This window comes from Heloderma suspectum, chromosome 3 (assembly GCF_057233095.1).
Source record: "Heloderma suspectum isolate Gila_16-S chromosome 3, 16-S_ref, whole genome shotgun sequence".
Classification (NCBI taxonomy): domain Eukaryota; kingdom Metazoa; phylum Chordata; class Lepidosauria; order Squamata; family Helodermatidae; genus Heloderma; species Heloderma suspectum.
This window is the reverse complement of record NC_139460.1, coordinates 180,058,585-180,077,169: the sequence shown is the minus strand read 5'-3', so window position 1 is coordinate 180,077,169 and position 18,585 is coordinate 180,058,585. Positions and strand designations below refer to the sequence as shown.

The window sequence follows — 18,585 nt, the reverse complement described above, 5'->3', positions numbered from 1 at the left end:
GGCAGAGGCCCAGAGCATCAAGAAGATCCAAAACAACTATGATGGTATGATCCAGAAACCCTTTGGAAAGACCTAGAGGAGCCTGTCATCCAAATAAGGGTAGATCTCAATGCTCTTGAGATGGAGGTGTGTACAGACTACCGACATACATTTCATGAACACCTGTGGAGCCCAAAGGGTAGCACACAAAACTAGAACATGTCAGGTCCAATCGTGAAACACAGGTGTCTTTGATATTCTTCCCCTATACAGAAATGGAAATAAGCATCCTTGAGATCCACCACCGTGAACCAGATGCCTTTCCGAAGGAGGGGGAGGATTGTTGCCAGCACCGTCATTCTGAATCTTTTGGGGGTGATAAACCCATTCAGGAGTCTTAGATCTAAAACTGGATGCAGTCCTCCGTCCCTTTTGGGAACTCTAAAGTACCGGGAGAAGAAACTCCTGTGCATCTGAGTCAAGAAGATGCGCTTGATGGCACCCTTCCGAAGAAGCACCTCTGTCTTTAGATGTAACAGTTCTGACAGGGGAGTTATTCTGACAATTCCCACAGGAGGGGGGAGTCGAATTCTATTTTGTATACCCATCGAATGATCACCAGCACCCAAGCATCTGATGTGATTGCCTGCCACACTGTTAGGTAAAGAGAAAGATGGTTTCCAGCAATTAGAGTGGGCAGAAGCAGGGAGGTATTTGAAATTTTTGAGTCAAAGACGCTGCTTCGAAGCAGAGTCAATCTTATCCCAAGATTGATGAAACCTGGAGGAAGAGAACTGCTTCCTCTGCTGCTGTTGTTGCTGCTGGTACCAAGGGGCACGATCCGCAGATTGCCTCTGAAAGTACAACTGATGCTGAAACCAACGCCTTGGTTTGTGTGATTGTTGTCGTTGAAGCTGTCCTATGCCCATCTTCTTTGCCATCGTTCTTGCTTTTTGGACAAAGTCCATCTGGTCATCCGTTTTAGAATTAAATAAACCCTCCCCATCAAAGGGTAAGTCTTCAATTCTAGACCGGGCCTCCGCTCCAGCAGAGTGAAGCCATGCATGATGCCGTAGAGCCACAGTGCCTGCCATGGATTTAGCGTTACAGTTGGCCTGATGATGCACTGTATTAATTTATTGATGGGAAAGTTTGACTGCTTCTGCTTGAAACATCCTGGCCAACTCTCTCTGGTCATCTGGTAGGTAAGTACACAGAGAATCCATCTTTTCCCATAAAAAGAGTTGATATCACAACATCATGGCTTCACAACACGGAGTCCTAGGGCCGCGATGAGTAGAGTCTCCAGCCCATCAGATCAAGTCTGCAACCCTCCTTGTCGACTGTAGATGCATGCAATTTTTGTGACTGACCCTGGGCAGATTTTACTATTATTGAATTCAGCTGAGGATGGGAAAAAAGAAAAGCAGCATCCTTTCCTTGACTTTTATACATCGACTCGAGACACTTTGAGGTGGGAGCCATTGAAGATGGAGTATCCCATGTTAGCTTCGTAGTCTAGAGCAGCGTGGGAAGAAAAGGAATTGCCACTGGCACCGATGTTTCTGTGTATACTCCATCAAACAATGGGTGTCGTATATGATCCGTGGGCTGCTGCACAGCGATTCCGAGAGACTCTGCCATTCTTAGCACTTGCTCGAGAAATGCCCCATATCCTCTGAAGGGGACGCTCTGTCCTGCATGCCTACAACCTCGTCTGGTGATGAAATAGAAAGAGGCACCGAGGAATAGGATGAAGAATCGGATCAATAATCCTCTGCAGAATCCTGGGAGAAACGTCTCTGATTCAATGTATTTAGTTGGTCACCTTGCTGTTGTGCCAGAAGATAAAGTAACGGGTGCTCTAGCGGCACCTGGTTCACGTTACTTTGTGGCTTGTCTAATGAAGGTAAGTGTGGAAGGGCAGGAGGCGGTGGCAAAAACACATCATCTGGTGGATGCGAGACTGTAGCCGAAGGGCCAGTTCTGTACCGAGGAGAAGTTGCTCCTAAATACCTTGTTTGATCGTAGTATAGATCATAACCCAGCACAGCCGCCACTCCTCACCTTGGTAGGCTCTCAGAGGAAGGGGTGGACGAAAGTCCCTTACCTTTCGCCGAAGCTTGTTCGCGGTGGGGGGGAGGCGCTTCGCTGCTCCCCCTGCGAAGTTCAGGCCGGGGGGGAGGCTTCCTGCCTCGCCCTGGCCGAAATTCAGGCCGGGGGGAGGCTTCCCGCCTCGCCCGGCCGCGAACTCGAAAGTTAAAAAAAAAAATGCCCCCGTGATAGGCTACGTGACGATTAACGTAGCCTATCACGGCTAGATCTGCAAAGTCAGCCGTGATAGGCTACGTTAATCGTCACGTAGCCTATCACAGGTGACTTAAAAAAAAAAAAAGCGCGTACGCAAATGGCGGCCCCCATAGGGAGCCGCCATTCGCATTCCTTATTTGGTCGCTGTAGTCTATGTAAATCTTTATGTAGACTACAGCGACCAAATAAGGAACGGGAATGGCGGCTCCCTATGGGGGCCGCCATTATCCGTACGCGCTTTTTTTTTTAAAGTCACCCGTGATAGGCTACGTGACGATTGACGTAGCCTATCACGGCTGACTTTGCAAATCTAGCCGTGATAGGCTACGTTAATCGTCACGTAGCCTATCACGGGGGCGTTTGTTTTTTTTTTCTTTTGTTGGAATGGCGGCGGTGGCAGCCGGTCAAAAGACCAGCTGCCGCTCCCGCCCCGCACGAACAGCTGCCGAACCGCCGGCCGGACCCGCTGCCGGGAGGGACATTCGGTGAAGGTAAGTCCCGTCCCGGGGGGGGTGCGGGGGGTGCACGGAGGATTTCTCCCCGAAACTTGTTCAGGGGGCCAAACACGTTGGCTCTCGGCCCCCCAAAGTTTCGGGGAGAAATTCTCCGCCATCCCTACTCAGAGGTGGCATGGACCAAGTAGAAAGGCGATCTCACTCTCGATGTCTATCAGAATATTCTAAGGATGGACGAAAAGTCCCTTACCTTATCCCGCAGCTTGCTTTGCGGTTGGGGGGAGGCGCTCCGTCCCTCCCTCCGAAATTCTGGGTGGGGGGGAGGCCCCCCATCCTCCCCGCCAAAATTCTGGCCGGGGGGGAGGCGCCCCATCCCTCTGGCCGCGAATCTCTTCTCCTGCCGAGATTCTATTTGCGTTGCCCTTATTTTCTCGTCTCCTATTTGCGTTGCCCTTATTTTCGTCGTAGTCTACGTAAATGTTTATGCAGACTACACGTGCCCAAATGAGCAACGCAAATGGCAGCGCCCATGGGTACGCGCTTCCCCCCCCAAAGTCAGCCGTGATAGGCTACGTAAGGATTTACGTAGCCTATCACGTTTGTTGTTGTTGTTTTACTTGGAAGACCGGCCGCCACTGCCACCACCGAACCGCCTCCGGGAGCCGCCAGCGCCAGGGACATTCGCCAAAGGTAAGTTTCATTCCAGGGGGGGCGGGGGGGGCTGTTTCTCCACCAATTTCGGGGGACCGAATGCATTGGCATTCGGCCTCCCGGAGATTCGTGGAGAAATTCTCCGCCATCCCTAGATTATTCACTGTCATGGTATCGTAGTGGTGATCGGTATCGAGCGCCAACATCCCAATGGCAGATGATTGAGACCTTCCATACCGAGGTGACTGTAAGTCACGATCCCATCGCACGGATGGGGATCGCAATCGACAATCCCGAGGAGTGGGATCAGCTCAGTGTTGAACGGGAGAAAAATCTTTGATCTTGCCTTCAGAGGCCATAGAAAGAGGCTCTAACTGCGCCACAGCCATTGGTACTGTTGAGAGCCTTTGAATCAGTAAGTTTAGAAGAAGGGGAGGAGAAGGGATCTCCAACTCCAAAACAGTTGGTAGGGTATTTTTAAGCTCCTTTCTTCTCTTTTTCTTTGGGACAGCTTCTGGCACAGGCTTGGAGTGTTTAGCCTTTTTTGCAATCTTTTTGGCCACCGAGAAAGCCAACAATTGACCTGGGGTAGGAGGGTCTGTCCGTCCCACCTCAGATGTTGACTGAAGGAGTAAAGCTGTGGTAGTCTGCATCACCTCACCTTGTATAGAGGCATCTGACTGAGGTTGACCTTTTTGGTTATCCACTGCCTCCAATGCCCTTTTCCACAAAATCTCACCTTTAATCTGTCCAAGTGATTTTTACAAGCTTGTTTAGAGAAAGACTGACAACGATGGCACGTAGGGATGTACGAATCCCTTACCTGGTTCTGGTCGGGGCATCTGCTGAGGGGGTGAGGCGATCCGGCCCTCCCCCCCCGGGATCCTCCCCAGCCGGCTCTGCCGGCCGCACCCAGACTTCCAGCAGCTGCTGCCGTGCTGCGGACTCAAATGATGGCCACTACGCCGGCCGCCATTTGCATCCCTGCCTTAGGCCGTGATAGGCTACGTAAGTATTTATGTAGCCTATCTGGGCCTAAGGCAGGGATGCAAATGGTGTAACAGGCGGCATTTGCGCCCCTGCTCTTTGCTGTGGTAGGCTACGTAAATACTTACATAGACAATCACGGCAGGGACGGAAATGGCGCCCGCTACGACAGCCGCCATTTCATTCCGCAGGCTGGCTGCGGAAAGAGGACGACCTGACCCGGAGCATCCACTGCCAGGTAGGGTCCGTCCCGGGGGGATTTCAGGGGTGGCGGCGGGTGGGGGGTAGTCCGTTCCGCCACGGACTCCGGGGGGCCGGATTCCAAAGAATCCGGCCTCACTGGAGTCCGTGGCGGATTTCTCCAATATCCCTAATGGCACGTCTCTCTAGGGGTGGATGAAAGTCCCTTACCTGGTCCCGCAGCTTTTTTCGGGGGGGGGGGAGGTGCTCCATTTCTCCCCCTGAAATTCTTGGTGGGTGGGGAGGCGCCCCGTCCCTCCCTGCCGAAATTCTGGCCGGGGGGAGGCGCCCCATCCCTCCCCGCCAATATTCTGGCCTGGGGGGAGCGCCCCGCCTCTCCGGCCGCGAAAGAAAAAAGTAAAGTAAAAAAAAACACGTGATAGGCTACGTAAAGATTTACGTAGCCTATCACGGCTGACTTTGAAAATCTAGCCGTGATAGGCTACGTAAATCTTTACGTAGCCTATCACTTTTTTTTTTTTTAACTTTGTAATGGCGGCGGCGGCGGCAGCCGGTCGGAATACCGGCTGCCGCCGCCACCGCCGCGCCACTGCGCCGCCGCCAGGGCCCGCCGCCACGAGGGACATTCACACGAGTTAAGTCCCATCCCGGGGGGGGCACGGGGGTGTCGGAGAATTTCCCCAACAATTTCGGGGGGCCGAATGCGTTGGCATTCGGCCTCCCGGAGATTCGTGGAGAAATTCTCTGACATCCCTAGTCTACAACATCAGACTCCCCAAGGCAAAGGAGGCACAACGAGTGTCCATCAGATGGGGGGAGTTTACCGCCGCAGCGAACTCACTTTCTGAAGGGCACCTTCAGTGCCATATGCCAAAGAAGGAAAAATAACAAGTAACTAAACTGCTTTTTTTTTTTTTAGAGCAGAACAAGAAAATAAGAACAAGACGAAGAAAAAGCAGCAGAAGAAGAAGACCTCAGCTAAACTCTCACAAATTTTGTGGACAGCATTCCCAAAGAAGCAACCATAACGGCAGTCAAAAAGGAACTGAGGAGATAGGTGGGAAACCACTCAGACACGCCCAGTGGGATGGCAGGGGAGGGTTGTATGCCCCGGCCATGGGCTGCTAAGGTTTGGAGGTGCCGAGATAGTGATAAGCCAGATCCAGGTTTGCTTACAAGATAACTTTATTGAGTACTTACAGCACACAGGCGTACCCAATGGTTGGATCAGACAGCTTCTTTGAACACAGAGCCATGGGGTAAAACAGGTTTTATACCAAATGTGTTAGCAGTGAGGCAGCATGACAGCAGCAAGCATTAATTAGCGTTCATGCCCAGCATAGGCTAAACAGTTGCTTAGTCAGAAGGAAAATGATCAAAACTTTCCCAGCACAGACACATGTAAATATAGCCTCACTTCTCAGGCGCATTCTAGGCCTGATAACATTTGGAGCTCGTTAGCATGAAATGTGCTGAGATGGCGATATCGACCTTTGACTCATCTCACAAGCTCAGAGGCCCTCTAGCAAGGAAATTGCACTTAATAATGAACCAAGGCAAAGCATTGTGGATCTCTAGGCCCCTCTGAAGCTACAGGTGACTTGGTTACAGGCATGGGGCCATTTCAAGGGTTCCTGCCAAAAACGTTCCTCAGCTGTAGAAGTCTTCCCGAATGAGGCTCCGCACAGGCACAGAGCCCATAAGTGTGCTGCACAGCGACCACGAAGAAGGAACACCAGTAACTCAAACATCAAAATTATCAAGTGATAGCAATCCTCTCACTCAAACATATCATGAACCCCTTTCCCGCATTGCCATAACTATAGCCATTCACAGCTCCTAATTACTAATGCACACAGATGTGGGACTAAGAGCCAAATCACATGTTACATTAGTAGAGTGTTTAAACAGCATACTTAGGGGTGGGCACACCTCATTATCAACAAAAGGCAAAGCAGCTGCCTTTTCCTGATGAGGTCCATAGTATATTTAGCGGGGATTTAACCCTTTCTTCCTGTGCTATTTGCAGACAAAAATTCCCTTTGAAGCTGCCATTTTATTTGCTGAAAATAGCATTTTAGGGGCAAATAGCTTCAGCTGAATTTCCTAGGAGAAAATGGAGCAGGGGGGAAAAGGGCTCCCCAGTCCCGCACATCATGGACTTGATCTGCTTTGTGTTTAGAAAAAGGTATGTCAGGTTCTAAGTACATTATTTAAACATGTTACTGAGGTAGCATGTGGTTTGGCCTTATGCCTAATTACATTTAGCAAGATTTCTGAGGAAAAAATGCTGAGGATCAGGCATTGTTATTGTTTTGACTACAATCCAGGTTTCCAGTTCTATAGGAAACAATAGGAAACTATGGTAGAAACAAGCCATAATAGAAGCACGAATGCTGAGAAAGAAGAGAGTGGAGGGGCAAGGGCAGAGCACATGGATATGTAATCATTTTCAGCCTAATAAGCAATGATATATTAAGCTGAGACACTTATCCTCTAATTATCTGTCTTAGCTCTGTTTCAAGGCTTCCGGTAATATTTGTGACCCCAAAGGAGCAGGTGTCAAAGTTCCAGAGGGAAGAGCTATCCCTCTGATGATTTTGGAAGGCTGATTTTCTTAAAATATATGGAGCAAAAAGAGACAAGAGACCTTTTTTTTACTCCTTGCCACAGAAGCATATTACCTTATTCCTTATTGACACAGATGTATGATGGGTGACGTTGAACCGAATTCTCTTCCTCATCCGGGCAGGACCTTCATACCCATCCAGAATCCATCTTGAGGCAGAAGGAGTTAGTGCAGACCCCCAAGGGCCTCCATTCCTAAAAAGTTGCTCTTCGAGGTCTGTCCAGGCTTTTGCTGATTTATTGTACACACACAGTAACTTCTGTGGAGAAAGACTCACACACTCACACCACAGCTTTGCTTCTTTGCTCCTCTTACTTATACAGAGATTTCATTGAGTGAAGCCTCTTACCAGAGAAACCCAAGCTACTAGAAGCCAAAAAGCTGTACATATACTTACATGTACTGCACAAGCATCCTGAGAAGGGAGAGCCTCTCCTGTCTCAGGTTTCTCCCCTGCAATCCCATTTCTCCCAAGAAGACGGCATGGGTGAAGTAGGGGGATGTTGGGCATGGAATTCTTTGAGGTTAACTAGCAATGATGGGATACACTTTCTTCCTGTGGTTGCTGGCAAACTCAGTAGTGAATATGATTTCACTCCATTGTATTTTTATGCAGGAGTATCATCATTCCTCCCAATACTGAATTCAAGTGATTAGTGCCTCCAGGACTGCAGGCAAACCAGACCCCCTTAGAAATGGAGGTATGAACGTGCTCTGGGAAATCCTGAGGTTTACAGAAATACAAAAATATATATTTAAAAACCCTACGTGGGCAAAAAACAACTCCCCACCCTATGAGGACAGAGCATGCTCAGTAACCACATAATATAGTGTGAAAGTTGGCAAAGAAAAACAGAACACAGTGGGGAAGGAGTAGAAACTCCTTCCTGTAAGAAATGGCTGGCTTCAATCCCAAACAGATAAACCACTTTTAGGAGGGAGGATACACTGCAGCATTTTGTTGCAGGTCCCACTTGTTCCATCCAACAGCAAATGCAGATAGTTGAATGACACTCAGTTTTGAAGTGAAACGGGGCCATCCAAAAATAAGGGAGAGATTTCGACATACTTGGGGGACTCCTTAGGTATGCAGAAGTATATAAAAGCCTGACAAAGTTCTGTGTGCTTCCAGGAAGTACAGAACGTTGAGGTATCACTTAAGTAAAAGACAAAAGTAAAAAGAGGGGAAGTGGAGAGAAAGAGGCAATTGCCTGCTTAAGCCCCTAACCATTTATAGTAAGTATCCTGGAAGGAAGGAATTAGAGTTGGGGCTTAGACATGAGCTTAAACATCCCTCCCTGCACAATACACAGGTGTTTCGGAACGAAGGAAAGGGACTTCTTTCCCATGCTCCAGATATCTTTATTATAATCAAATCAATTTATTATAATCAATATACGAAAAACTAATACATTGCATTCCTATGAAGCACAAACCATTTTTGAAAATCAAAAAAAAATCTACAGTGCAATCCTATGCACGTCTCCTCACAAGTAAGTGCCACTGACTTCAGTGGAACCAACTCTCAGGTGAATACATATAGCAGGGATGAGGACTAGATTACTTGAGGAGTGGATAACCACCTGGGAAACCTCCCAGGGGCTGTGTCAGCAATGGGCATGGCCAGAGCCCAGCTACTCCAATTTCTCACATGCCATTCACACAGACACACACCATTCATTCACACATACAGCGTTCCCACCCCACTTTCTTCAGCTGATCCATGTACATCAGCTATTGCGTGCAGATCAGTTGAGTGAAAGGATTTTCATCTCCATTGTAGCACACTGGGTGGGGAGGTCTAATCTTCCCAGCCCAGTATGCTGTGATAAGGATGAAAATTCCTGCTGGGAGCTGATCTCTTATATCAGATATATAAATTATTACAATATCTGATAATTATAATTAATTATAATTATCAGATATATAAACCTCTTATATCAGATGCTGATCAGAGATAAGAGTTGTTCCCTGCCAGAGGATAGGAGCAAAGTTGGATTAACCACAGGGCTAAGCCCACAATCTGTGGAGGCCCACTAGCTAGCCAAGATTCCCACCTTTCTAACAACAACAACAACAAATCAAATTTCTAGCCTTGTAGAACCCCAGACAAAATTGTGGCAAAATTTTCAGGCACATTTCCAATTATTTTGAAAGATATGGATAATCATTTTGGCCAATCATTTTGTGAGAAGTGAGCCTGCTACTGCTTTTCAGTGAGTTGAGTGAAGTCACAGCTATGATCAACGTGAGCCACAGAGGTAAGTACGGAGTGAAAACTTGTCTGCAGGAGGGACTTCCTGTTTCATTCTGAGGCCCCATTCCTTTATTTTGGTCTACCCTCATGGAAAAGTGATTATGGCCCACAGAAAACAACTGGGAAATCCAGATTGTAGTGTAGCTGTGATTGGGCAGTAGCATACCTAGCCCCAAACAGTGGGTAGCAAGAATGACAGGCATTCATGTTCTTTCCAGGTCTGGTCTTATTTCATGCAACAACAAAAGGTGTTTTTTTTTCTCCATTTGTAACATTAAAAAACAACAACTGCCAATGTAAATAAGGTCTGCCATTATACCCTTACTGTGTGTGTGCCAGGGGGCAGGGGCACTGTGGGTAACTATGGGTTATGTCAGCACTGCAAAGTAGTCCATGGTAATTATAGCCATATTGCTGAGAGGGAAAGTTCTGTAGTGAAGTCCAGAGTCGTTATCTAGTCTGCTACTGGATTTGTTTCTTGTTTTTAGGGAAATGCAGTGTGTGTGTGTGTGTGTGTGTGTGTGTGTGTAGTATTTAATTAAAGGAATTTCCTTCATTAATGTTATGGCCCAGTGCTGCAGTGGGCCTTATAGTTTATAGCCAGAATCTGAACAGAAGTGGCTTGGAAGGATTTGAGCCTATTCAGCCTGTATGTCAGAATCAGTGTGAGCTTATCTCTGTCAGCGTTCTCAGAGGAAAGCAGGCGGGAGTTAAGTTATGCCCATCCAGCTGCTAAGGTTCGACCTTGATAGGGGAGGAAGCCAGCAGCTTCCCTGTGAGAACATAACAGGGGAGGTGGGCAGTGTTCAAAGGTGTCACATAGGTTGAAGAATCAACTCAGGAGGGCAGAATGGAGATGCCCTGTATGGGCAGGGGCCTCACTGATGGGCTAAATCCCTTGTCAGTTAGTTATTCAGGAGGAGGGCTATTGCAGACATACCTTCACTTTTAAATTCGGGCTGGGAGCCTTTGTAGGAACATTCCCATCTTTACTGCCCCAAATCCTTTGTTTGGACTTACTACCAACTGAGCTACTTGAAGCACTCTGCACATGGATTCTCCACCCACTTTGGACCCTTATCACTTTGAACTTTGTATTGTTAAGAACCTGCCATGGAAAGCTTTGTTGTACTTTTCATAGACCTTGAATTCTTGTTTGCTATGGTTTATGAATCTTCAGTGTTAATTAGCCCAGAGCGCCCAACTGGCTTGGACTGATCCTGGCTCTTGGGCGTTTCTATGCCTGGACCCATGTAGCGTGGACATATCAAAGTGGAAGCTATGGTCATTGAAACCTCTTTCTGTGTGAGATTACTCTGGATTTACTCTTGAACCTGTCTTGTCTCTTGGATTTGATAGGCCTTGACCCATGTAGCACTGAGGTTCAAACGAAGATTTCAAGGTTGGACTAAACCTCTGTATGTTGGATTTGTTTAGGTCTTTTTCTAGAACCCTTGTCTTGGATTGCCTGTGATGGATTATGCCAGGAATCTTTCAAGCCCCTTGTCCTGTATTCTGAGCTGTAGAGATTGCAAGCGGGAAACCAAGTTGTATGGATCTCTGACACGGTTTTTATTAGTTTTTGACTGTTCTGGAATTGCATAAAGCCTATAGGTAATTACCATCAGCTGTATGATTTCTGAAGAGTGTAACCATTAAGCTTTCACCATGGGATTTGTTACAATAAAAAACTCTCACTGGTTTGGGGTGTCCTGTGTCAGAATACTTGCTTGCAGGACTGGGCCCATGATAATTAAATACTTTCTGCATTTAATTTCCTTCAGACTTCACTGTCTCACCACCACCACCACCACCACCATATATAAACCTGAAAATCCACATAATCATGCATCAGATGAAGTGGATATAAGGCTGGGGCATATGAGAAGAGGATATTTTTCAAATTTTGAATGTTTAATACGAGTTATAAGAGTTGGTGTCAGTCTTCAGGCTCCTTCCCCAGGATCTGTATAAGGGAAATTTCAAAGTGGGGTACTGGATGCGTCTTGTCTCTAGTGCACATGCACAGTAAGGCAAGACGGAATGCACAGTTTGCCATTTTACATGCTAGGGAAGTTTATTATGAATTAAGTTTTACATGCTAAGGAAGCTTATACTAGAATTATGTTTTCTATTATAGAATTATTTATGTTATTATGTTTATATTTTGCTTTTCCTTCAGGAACTAAAATTCTCTCAGTTTTTACCCTCACAACAATCCTGTGAAGTAGGTTAGGCTGAGAGTTAGTGACTGTCCCAGATCATCCCGTAAGAAATGGGAGACATTTGCTGATCCTCCTCAGGGAGCAAAATGTTCTGGGCCCACACTGGCTGTGTATGTGTGTCCCTGGTTTGGCTGTTGTGTTTGAATGAGTCAGTGGGTCAGTCTGTCTCTTTCTTGAGTGTGTGTGTGAGGGAGGGAGGGAGAGTGCACACATGTTTCAATGTGTGTTTATGTTTACTGTGTCTCTGCGTGCTGTATGCTGTAAAAGGGGAAGCTTGTGTTTGTATTTGAGCCCTCTGCCATGGAAGAGATATTTGTCTTTTGCTTCCAGGAAAGCTGGAAGACTATTTCCTCTAAAATATGTAGTGAAAAATGTTTTTGTATCATTATTGTACATTGTTGACCGTGTGTGTGTGCATGCACAAATGTTGCATGTGATTTCAGTATTGGGAGCACAGTAGGAAACCCACTACAGACGGCTAACCTGGATGTCGTCTACATCCTCTACAGACCTGGAGAGGGGATGGGGACTGGAGAAGAAGCTGGTAGGCCAAATGAGGAACTCCTAAAGGACATATCCAGTCTGTGGGCCAGCGGTCCCCCATGCCCGATGTATAGGATTGTGGCACAAGCCACATGATGGCTCATCATTGAAACAATGTTGTTTGGACCCCAGGAAACCTTATGTTTCCCTGGATATTTGGTGATCTGATTGCCCTGGAAACTACAAATGTAATGAACCTATGTTCAAAAATATGATTCCTTCCTTTCCCTGACAGTAGTCTAACACATTTTGCTATTCCTAGAGAGATGACTTTTTGGTTCCTTACCTCAACATGGTCTTTGTACAAAACTGCATATAGTTCTTGGCCACTTCTCCTGTTTTTTTCTAAAGATGATACAACATCCTGATGAAAAAATAATAACACATTACAATGTATTTGTGAATGGCATCCTTTAGTACAGCAAAAATTTGTCTCAGTCTAAAATGAAATGCAGTATTAGAAATAAAAACATTAAAGCATTGGGAGTTGTGTTGCCAAGGTTTAGATTTCAATTGGATACTCAGGGCCAAACAACATGTGAACTTCACTGCATAGTTCTGCACTTGAGTGACATCTCTCATCCTCAAATTATCAATGAGGTACCCCCTCGTTGTGGGGGTTAGAGGGGCTTTAACTCGTTGCTGTGATCCATCCCAATTCATATTGGGGGAAGGCACCTGTAATTTGCACTGCAAAAAATGTCCGATTCATTTCAGTGGGACTTTTTCTGTAATGCAAATTAAAGGCGCAGGTAAAGATGTTGGAGAAATCCACAATGGATTCAGATGAGCTTGGATTTTTATGAATCTGACCTGTGGATTTTGCAGCCGACCAGCATTTTCCAAGTCACACGGATTCTGTGGACTGGTTTCTCACTTTTGAGAGTGGGAGAGTTGTGCTAATGCGCATTAGTGCAAGTAGAACTGGTTAAAAATATCTCATTCTGTCAATGAGCAGATGACAGAACAAGAGACGCCTGACAATCTGCAAAATATAGATGGAAAGGATTTAACAAAATCCATATATCCCTAAGTGCAAGGGCCTGACCCAGATTGGGACTGCAGTGGGAGTCAAAGGGTTAAAGCTTCCATATCCCATACTCTAGGGTCTCAGTGAGAACCTGGACCCCTATGCTAGCAAATTGTGTGAGGGGGGAGGGGGAAACTGCACTCAAGTATGGAGTTAAGTTCATGTGTAATTTTGCCTTCAAATTCTAATTCCAGAACCTGAGTTTTGACAAAAAATCTGAATCTCAGAAATGTATTCCTGCAAGTATGGATTAATCTGTTATTAAATAAATTATGTATTAATTTAGAAATTAAGTAAAACAATATCATAAGCTCTGTTTGCCAGAAGTATTGTACTTATTAACCATAGTCCTCTCACAGCTCAAGTGCTTAGAAAATATGATAAAGTGAATTTGACTTAATGCCTCTCCCATATTTCAAAGCATGATTCACAGAACGTAATGGATAGATCTTATTTCTGAGCACTGCAGACGATAAGACAGTCAGGCATCACTGTGAACCCCACTCGTTTCTTTTTAAAATTGTGACTAGGATTTGTAGGATTGGCAGACAAACAAAATAAGAACACAGGAAACCCCAAGGTGAACAAAAGAAGCCAATCAAGAGGATTAAAATGAAAGTTATAAACAGCTAAGATGTCTTTATAGGATTTTTCACCTGTTCATATACTTGAAAAATGTTATTTATCATTCGCTCTAATAGCAAACCTGAGTGGTCAAGTGACATCATTGGGTTGGTCTAGAGTTAAGAGGAAACCCACTGAAATCAGTCATGACACCTTTAAATCCCATTGATTCCAATGAGTCTACTCTTCAGTATGACTAAATCTGGATCCAACCCATTGTCTGAAAAGGAACTTCTAGGTTCACACTGAATGCCAAAGACAGGAACTGCTCTGTCAGCTGCTATCTTGTGTGTGTGTGTGTGTGCGCGTGCGTGAGGAGGGGGCACTTCTGACCAAACACAACTACTGGATATCTCAGTTGAGCAGCTTCTGACTTCCATCCAATGGGAGACCAAAAATGGCATTCAATATAAAGCCAAGCATTTCCTCTCCAGCTAATGAGATGATTTACTTTATAATCTTCTTTTATTTCTATGCATAGGTCCTGGTTCAAAAGCTCTGAAAGCTCACAGGATCATTTTGAGTAGTTTAAGAACTTTCTTTTTCTTTTAATATACAAAAATATATACTTCTTATATACTTATATATTTCCATGGCATGGAATGCAGAAGGTGTCAGTTGGGGAGTGGGGAAAGAACATGGAGGGAGAAAGAGGGAATTGGTATGCTTAAGCCCCTAACAGTTGATAGTATCATAGAATTAAGCACTGGGGCAGTGGGGAATGTAAGCTATAAAGACTAACACATTTACATATTATGGCATAAGCTTTCAAGGACCACAGTCCACTTAAGCTTGGGCTATAAATGTGTTAGTCTTTAAGGTGCCACAAGACTCTTTGTTGTAATAGACTGACGGACAGACAGCAGACAGACACACACACACACACACACACACGCTATATGACTCAAATATTCTTTAGATTTGAGTTTAAATAAGATATTTATTATATTTTTGATATCATAACTCATTCAAAATCAAAAGAATGTATGTAATAGTTAAATCCAGTTGTCAGAGGTATAGTCAAATCCTAGATTTTAAATGTATTTGGTGGACATGTACACATATTGAAAATTTCTGGAAATAGTGATGTCAGTCTAAGATACGGTAATGTAAGAATATTCAAGGAAGGAAAGTTTCTTATCCCCTTCTCTCACCTACAGCCACCTGTTCCTCCCAAAAAGCCTCTCCAGAGGATCAGAGGACCCACCTGAACAATTTGGGATGAGGCACAGGGGACTGTTAAGGAAGTCGGGAATCACCCAAAATCATCCAGGAAGAGGTCCTCCCAATTTGGGGTGATTCTCATTTCCTTCAGCAGTACTCTGCACCACATCCCACATTGTTCAGGAGGGCTACCTGACCCTCTGCAGAAGCACCTCAGAGGGTCAAGGGGCTGCAGCATTGTTAACTCTGTGTGTGTGTGTGTGTGTGTGTGCGTGTGCGCGCGTGTGCGTGCGCATACGCACGCACAAATGTTGTATGTGACTTCAGTATTGGAGACCCACTAGAGATGGCTAACCCTGGGACCCATAACGGCCTTGATCCGGACCTCGAGAGGGGATGGGGACTGGAGAAGAAGCTGGTAAGCCAAATGAGGAACCCCCAAAGGACTTATCCAGTCTGTGGACCAGCGGTTCCCCATGCCCGATGTATAGGATTGTAGCACAAGCCACATGATGGCTCATCATTGAATCAATGTTGTCTGGACTCCAGGAAATCCTATGTTGCCCTTGATGTTTGGTGATCTGCTTGCCCAGGAAACTACAAATGTAATGTACTTTAGAAAAATGAGCATGAAATACTGTAATCAGTGGAAAAATGTTCACGTTTGAAAGATGCACATAACTGATGTGTACATTTGGAAAAATATGCATGAATTTTCATGAGAAAACAAAAAACCTCAAAAGATCACAATCCGATGCAAACATGAGATGAACAAGCTTCAAGGTGGAATTTGGAGAACTTTGACAAGCTCAAGTTTTGCTTGTACACACAGCCCTATGTCCACCTGATCCAATATGCTCTTGTGCAGAAGACTGGGTGGAAAAAGGCTGAGGAGGCCCTTGTTCCAGGAAGAGGAAAAGGCATCTCTAAGAGACATTGGGTTTCCACCCATCCGGCTGCAAAAATGGCCACACTTCCTATTCTCTGATGTTGCAAAAAGGTCCTATAATGAGAAGCTCCAAACATAAAATGGAGTGACCACTTATTGCAACAATCTGGTTGATTTGCGAAGTAGAAAATACTAATAATCAGAGGGCGGGGGGGGGGGGAGACAGAAAAATACATGCCTAAGGTTTACCTTGACCATACAACTTCTTTTTGCTAAGCTTTCACTAAGCAGGCAAGGCACAATCACTCCACCAAACTTCGAGCCATACTCTGAGATCAGGCCTTAAGGCAGTGGAGCCCACGGAAGGCAGGACATCACCAAAAATGTTCAAGGTGTCAAAGGACACGGACACACGCACACGGACAACAGACACCCATCCCATTTGAACATGGCTCCTTCAGTGGTTCTGTGAGCGAGGTTCCCATCACCACCAGGTGCCCCTAAAGCCGTTTGTACCCTCCTGCCAACACCAGGCCAGTCATTGAACATTGTTGCAGTGAAGAAGTTGTCTACGAGGGCAAGTGCCCATAAGTCACTCCAGTTGGAACTGAAGAAAAAAACATCTTCAGCTCAATCTCCTATTCTGAAGATTGTTCAGTGCGTCCTTCAAGTGGCATGCAAGCCAGCTGCATGGAGCTCATATGCTTGCAACGAGATGCCCTTCTGTGCTTTTGCAGACCATCATGGGTTCAATCCAGCTCAGTCGGTGCCTGTTGCACCAAGTTCTACAATTTATTCTATCCCTTCATTATTTAGCAGCAGTCTCTGCTGTCTTCCAGTGGGCTTTTTTTTCACACCCCCTGGTCAAGCAGCTTATCCATGGAGTCCACAATCTCACTGTACCGGTTTGGCCCCCTGTACAGGCTAGGGATGCTGAAGGAATCCATTTGGGGGGGTGGAACTCAATGGTCACTACTAGCTAGAGCTGACTGCTAGAGCTGACTCTATGCTAGAGCTGACCATTTGGATGGGCCGTTTTGTCAGCCATTCTCCTGGCCGGCCGTGACTACTGGCTTTGTCTCCTGGCCGGCCGTGGCTGGGCGCAGCGTACGCAAATGGCGGCGGCTACAGCGGCCGCCATTTGCGTTCACTATTTTTAGCCGTTCTAGCCTACGAAAATATTTACGTAGGCTAGAACGGAGAAAAATAGCAAACGCAAATGGCGGCCGCCATAGCTACCTCCATTTGCATACGCGTTTTTTTTTACTTTGCCGTGATAGGCTACATAAATATTTACATAGTCTAACATGGTTAAGTACAGGGACACAAACGGTGGTGGCTACAGCTGCCACCATTTGCGTCCCTGCTGCCCAGCCGCCGGATGTCTGGCTGCGGGCGGAGCTGGCCAGTGGCTCCGTGGAATCCCCGCGGAGCGGAGCCAGCCGGGCAGGATTCCAGGGGGAGGGATGGAGCGCCTCCCCCCATCAAGGATTCCGGGGGGAGGGACAGAGCGCCTCCCCCCCACTGCGAAGCAGATCTGCGAAACGGTAAGTAGGGATGTACGAAACCCTGCTTACCTGGCTCCGCTGGGGGGGGGAGGCGCTCCGTTCCTCCCCCCAGAATCCTGGCTGGCCGGCTCCGCTCCGCGGGGATTCCGTGGAGCTGCCGGCCGGCTCCGCCAGCAGCCAGACATCCAGCCGCTGGTTAGCAGGGATGCAAATGGCGGCGGCCGTAGCCGGCGCCGTTTGCATCTCTGAATTCAGCCGTGATAGGCTACGTAAAGACTTACGTAGCCTATCACATCTGGGTTTAAAAAAAAAACAAAAACGTGTACGCAAATGGCAGCAGCTACGGCCGCCGTCATTTGCATTCCTTATTTTTGGCCCTCTTAGTCTACGTAAATATTTATGTAGACTAAGACAGCGAAAATAAGGGGGAAAGCAAATAGCATCCGCTACGCTATTTGTGTTCCCCCTTATTTTCGCCGTCTTAGTCTACGTAAATATTTACGTAGACTAAGACAGCCAAAATTAAGGAACGCAAATGGCGGCGGCCGTAAGACGCCGCCATTTGCGTACGCGTTTGTTTTTTTAACCCAGATGAGATAAGCTACGTAAGTCTTTACGTAGCCTATCACGAATGGGGGGGGGGAACAGACTGTAAATGGTGGCGGCGGCAGCCAGTCAGAAGACCAGCCGCCGAAGCCACCGCCGGAGCCGCCGCTGTCTGGAACATCTGCCCCAGGTAAGTCTCATCCCGGGGGGTATCCGTGGGGGGGAGGCGGGGCAGGCCATTCCGCCATGGAGTTCGGGGGGCCGAATGCACTGGCATTTGGCCTCACCGAGATCTGTGGCGGAATTCTCTGACATCCCTAATGGTAAGTGACTTTCGTACATCCCTATGCAGGACTGGCTTTGAAGAAAGGGCATGGGGAATGCAGCTGCCTTTACAAGCAGCTTCATAGAGCTTGTCCATAGCCACAGTGTGCCAGCAGAGTGTATGAGCAAAATGAGAAGAAGAACTGAGCATGCTCAGATGCCTACTAAGAGGAGGAAAAGTACTGTTTTGACACCTTGTGGTGAAAAGAGAATGTCCTTACTCAATGCTAGTTGGGTGGGGGAAGCTGTATTCCTGAGCATGA

The 18,585-nt window shown here is 46.6% G+C and overlaps 1 protein-coding gene across 4 annotated transcripts in view; it reads right to left on the bottom strand.

Moving 5' to 3' along the window:
- The window catches only part of WDFY4 (WDFY family member 4), a 415,677-nt gene that overhangs the window by 189,218 nt on the left and 207,874 nt on the right, over nt 1–18,585 (bottom strand). For all 4 annotated transcript variants that reach the window (XM_084845114.1, XM_084845112.1, XM_084845113.1 and 1 more), the window contains 2 exons: nt 12,524–12,601; nt 7,268–7,471 (listed from right to left, as the gene is read on the bottom strand). In XM_084845114.1, coding sequence (XP_084701240.1) covers nt 7,268–7,471; nt 12,524–12,601 — 282 coding nt within the window. The remainder of the gene's footprint in view (nt 1–7,267; nt 7,472–12,523; nt 12,602–18,585) is intronic.